Here is a 4,545-nt window from a genome sequence, read left to right on the forward strand (position 1 = left end):
ATGTCCAGGTAGAGTAGCCTGTGGCTATAGGGAGGAACAGTGAGAGTCAGCGTCCTCTTTGCTAGGGAGGCCCTGCGTTTCCTCCAACGACCTGAGTTTATTCGGAGGCCTATTTAGATAATTATCCAATATGTCAGGAGGGAGTTTACCAGCCAACAGGTTCAGGCAAACAAGAATGTTTGGGCCTGGAGGCCCTTAGGTGGGGGTCCTGACTTCGGCAGAAGATCTAACTGATAGATCCCACTGAGGACATGCAAGTGCTACAGGAGACCAGTCCTTCCCTAAATTTTGTAATCCAAATTGTTTCCAGTGGGTTAAAAGGTACCCCGAAGGGGAGAGTCCTTGGGAACTGAAAAGACCATGCCTTGACCTGAAGGTCACACCTTATTTTACCTTGCCTTGAAGAACTTGCTGTTTTTAACGGAAAACACTAGAAAAGTTTTACAAGGGGAAAATACTCAATTTTGCAGTACCCAACCCAGAAGTCCCTGTGGAGGATGGTTTTGTTTTCCGTCTCGTGATCCTGGTAATCCTCGTAGGAGTCTTCTTACCCTGTACCTGTCTTTTTAACCGCCAGCGGGTCAATTTTTCTTTCAATTTTTCAGAGTGCAATCCAGAGGCATCCTTGCCGAGGATGGGTTGTTTCCCATCTCGAAATCCTGGTGGGAGTCTTTTACCCCGTACCTGTCATAGGGAGGTTGACTATGAAGGCGTCCCAACATATCAGCTCTTGCCTAAACCAAGGCATCCCTTGGTTCGTTCTCCCAAGTGAAGAGCTGCCTAACATCTTGGGATGAGGAAGGATCAGGCTACTGGGAATTAGCCACTCTTACCTGTCTGCCACCTAATCCTCCTGGTCTTCTCTGGATTTCCCTGAAATAAAGTCTGGCCTAATTATAGAGCTTGAAGAGGTTAACAGTTTCAATTGTGATATTCTTTTTTAGAAGCTCAAGGAAGCAAGTGAAACACCTAAGGCCTCTCAGTGGGAGGCGTGTGCTGCTTAGGGATGAGGCTTCCCTGAGATGTGACCCCCAGGGCCCATCTCCATCCTTTTCCTCATCTTGAAGACCCCAAGGCCACCAATGATAACCAAAGGGCATTCAGAGTGCTGGATTGCCAGTCCTTAGGTGCACTCTCCGGAGGAAACTAAAACAAAGCAGGGAATCCTATAATTGACCTTACTCTTTGGAGCTCTCTGCAGGAGCCCTCATTGTTTGGTCAGGTAAGTTTGCTTGCATTCCTAGCCTCAGGCCTATTATTAGCCAATTGATTTTCCTGGCCTCATCCTTGGTGGTTTTCCATTCCAATTCCTGAGATCCCATTTGTTTTTTGTTTTTTGTTTTTTGTTTTTTTTAAAGATTTTATTTATTTATTCATGACAGAGAGAGAGACAGAGACACAGGCAAAGGGAGAAGCAGGCTCCATGCAGGGACTTGATTCTGGGTTTCCAGGATCACACCCCCGGCTGAAGGCAGCGCTAAACGGATGGGCCACTGGGGCTGCCCCTGAGGTCCCATTTGCAGCAAGGCCCTACTGAGGGATGCAGACCCTGACACTTAGCCTCATTATAATTCCATATTTTTGTTGGTGGAACAAGAAAGCCTCAACTATGTAATGACTATATAACACCTTAAAGCTCCAGCCATTAATGCAACCAGTTGAAGAATTGGCTGGGGGAGTTGTAATTCCCTCCTTTAACGCCCAAGTATTCCAAGAAGAGTTAAATGCCCAGGAAACATCAGGTGGCCTCCAACATGTCATATAAAGAGATAGCTCTAATCCTGCTTGCCAATAATTTTAGTTTTTTTTTCTTCAATAATTTTAGTTTTAATTCCTGGCTGTGATTAAACCTAGTTTACACCTAACAGAAAGACATATGTCTTACCAGGTGACAAAAATGAGGGCAGGATTCCCCTCCTGACCTAAGTTATCACAAAAGACATCTTTAAATGAAAAACCTTGTCCCTACATGGGCAACATTCTTCCTGAAACGAATCCCAGATTAAAAGGATATACTGGATCAGGACTGGCTGCGATTGCAAAAGGATCAACATACCTCTGGCCAGAGATCTGCTGCATCCATCCTTGGAAGAGGAAAAGAAAAAACATGAAAAGAAACGGCTAGTTCAAAGCCCAAATTTCTATTTTTTGGATGTAAAATGTCCAGTTTGCTACAAGATTACCACGGTTTTCAGCCATGCTCAGACGGTGGTTTTTTGTGTAGACACAACCGTGTTGTGCCAGCTAACGGGAGGAAAGGCCAGACTTACAGAAGGCTGTTCATTTAGAAGAAAGCAACACTAATGATCTGCACAACCTCTTGAATTTGTGTTACATCGCAGAAAGCGTTATCAGTTCAGTAATTCCAGTTAATCTACCAAGATAATGTAATTATGTTTAATTTTGTAAGGTTTACAACAGTGTCAGTTTTTCAATAAAGTTTTGATTATGGGCCAAAAAAATTAAAAAAAATTTTTTTTAAATAAAAGGATATACTGACCATCAGAGATTGGAAGGGCCCTACTATAGGCAAAGTCCCTGAGGCGAGAGAAAGCCATTGAAGAAAAGCCAAAAAATAGAAAGCAGAACTGGGTAGGGTTAGGCCAACATTCTCTTCTTTTGGGGAAGAGAGATTGACCAAACCTTTCTCCAGAAGCCTGTCACCTGAGTCTTGAGTCCAGCAGCCACACTATTTGAGTTTAACTGGCCCCCAGGTGGCCGGTTTTGTTGTTTGTAACAAGAAGAGGTTATCCAAGGGAGAGACTTCTCCCAGGAGAGAAAGGAGAGTCCACATTTACTCAGCCTTCAGTGGGAGTAATCCTGGGTTTCAGCACCAGAATGATACGGTAGAGCTCGTCTTGTCTCACAGAGTCAAAGAATGAATCTTGTGGGCAATGGAGAGTGAGTAAAGCGATAGAAATTTATTAAGTGAAGATACAGAGAGACTCTCAGAAGTGAGAGGGGTCCTGACAGGGTTGCCACTGATGGCTTTTTGGCTGGCCTTTTATTGAGAATTGACTGGGAAGCTTGTGGCTTTGAGATTCTTATGGTGTCTTGGTTTGAGTTAGAGCTGATGATAACATCTTTAATGACACTTCTTCTTTGGGGTCTGGTTATTCTTTGTTGGCCATAGGGTGTCATAAAAAGACATCCTCCCCATCCACACCTAGGGCAGGGTGGTCTGGCTTGCTCCTTTATCTCTGGTTTACTTATACCTTGGCATTTTTGGTATCTCTGTGAGCCTGATCACGTAGCCACCCCCTTCACCCCCCACCCCACCTAGCCCTCACTCACTTAATGGTGATAGCAATAGATATGTTAAAATAATATAGGTTCCTTGGTTGCCTTTCAATAAAAGACCAAACCTATAAGCCCCCAGTGGCAACCCTGTCAGGAACCCCCTCACTGCTGAGAACTTTCTCTGTATTCTTGCTTAATAAACTTCTATCGCTTCACTCTGTCTCCTTTGTCCACGAGGTTCATTCTTTGACTCCATGAGACAAGAACCTAGCTCTCCTGCTTTACACACAGGGCTTGATCTCATGGCCCCAAGATCATGACCTGAGTCAAAATCAAGAGTTGGACACCTAACCAATTGAGCCACTCGGGCACCCCCAAACAAGAAAACTTACAGAACATTTGGTTATGGCAAAAGAATGGACAAAGAGATCAATGGAACAGAATAGAGAACCCAGAAATAAACCCACATAAATATACTCAACTGACTTTTTGACAAAAAGAAGCAAAAGCCATCTAATGGAGAAAAGAGAGTCTTTTCAACATATGGTGCTGGAACAACTGGACAGCCACATACAAAGAAGTGAATCTAGCCCCCAACCTTAAACCCTTCACAAAAATTAATTCAAAATGGATCATAGACCTAAATGTAAAATGCAGAACTATAAAACTCCCAGAAGATAACAAAGGAGAAAACTCTAGATAACTGTGGATATGACAATGATTTTTACATACAACATCAGAAGTATGATTCATTAAAGAAATAATTGATAAGCTAGGCTTTATTATAATTGGTAACTTTTGCTCTGCAGATGATGAGAATCAAAAGACAAGTCACAGACTGGGAGAAAATATTTGCAAAAGTCATATCTGATAAAGAGCATCCTGTCTGTCCTCCTCATTTTACTGAGGTCCAGAGGAGCAAAATACCTTGCCCAAGACCATAGAGTGGTAAAGGTAGGTCTAAAATCAGGTCTCACCTTTCCCTTCCTAACTTAGGTCCTTGGAGATAAATAGTCTTTTGTTGTCTAAGCCTCTCACTTTGTCATGGGTCTTGGCCTCCTGGGAAATAGCCCTTCTGTTATATTATTTCTCTTTCCTCTTAACAAAATTCTTCAGTACTCTGCAGTTCTGAGAAAGGGTGACTGGTAAACAAATGGGTACTCTGAAGTTAATGACCCACATAGTTTAGGGGATTTGCATTTCTAAAACGTTGTTAAAGAAGACAATGCTTTAACACACACATGAATTCCCAGAGAAAGTTTCCAGGCTCAACTGGTGATACCGGTGTAGGACCTGGATGAGATG

At 43.0% G+C, this 4,545-nt stretch overlaps 1 protein-coding gene across 1 annotated transcript; it reads left to right on the forward strand.

The window, feature by feature from the left end:
* On the forward strand, positions 1-2,348 carry LOC129515153 (40S ribosomal protein S27-like). Its single transcript, XM_055333881.1, has 2 exons — positions 1-8; positions 2,046-2,348. Exons 1-2 carry the CDS (start codon positions 1-3, stop codon positions 2,302-2,304), a joined length of 267 nt encoding a protein of 88 aa, XP_055189856.1. The 3' UTR covers positions 2,305-2,348.
* Positions 2,349-4,545: the final 2,197 nt, after the last annotated feature.

The sequence above is a fragment of the Nyctereutes procyonoides genome, unplaced genomic scaffold (assembly GCF_905146905.1).
Source record: "Nyctereutes procyonoides isolate TBG_1078 unplaced genomic scaffold, NYPRO_anot_genome, whole genome shotgun sequence".
NCBI lineage: Eukaryota > Metazoa > Chordata > Mammalia > Carnivora > Canidae > Nyctereutes > Nyctereutes procyonoides.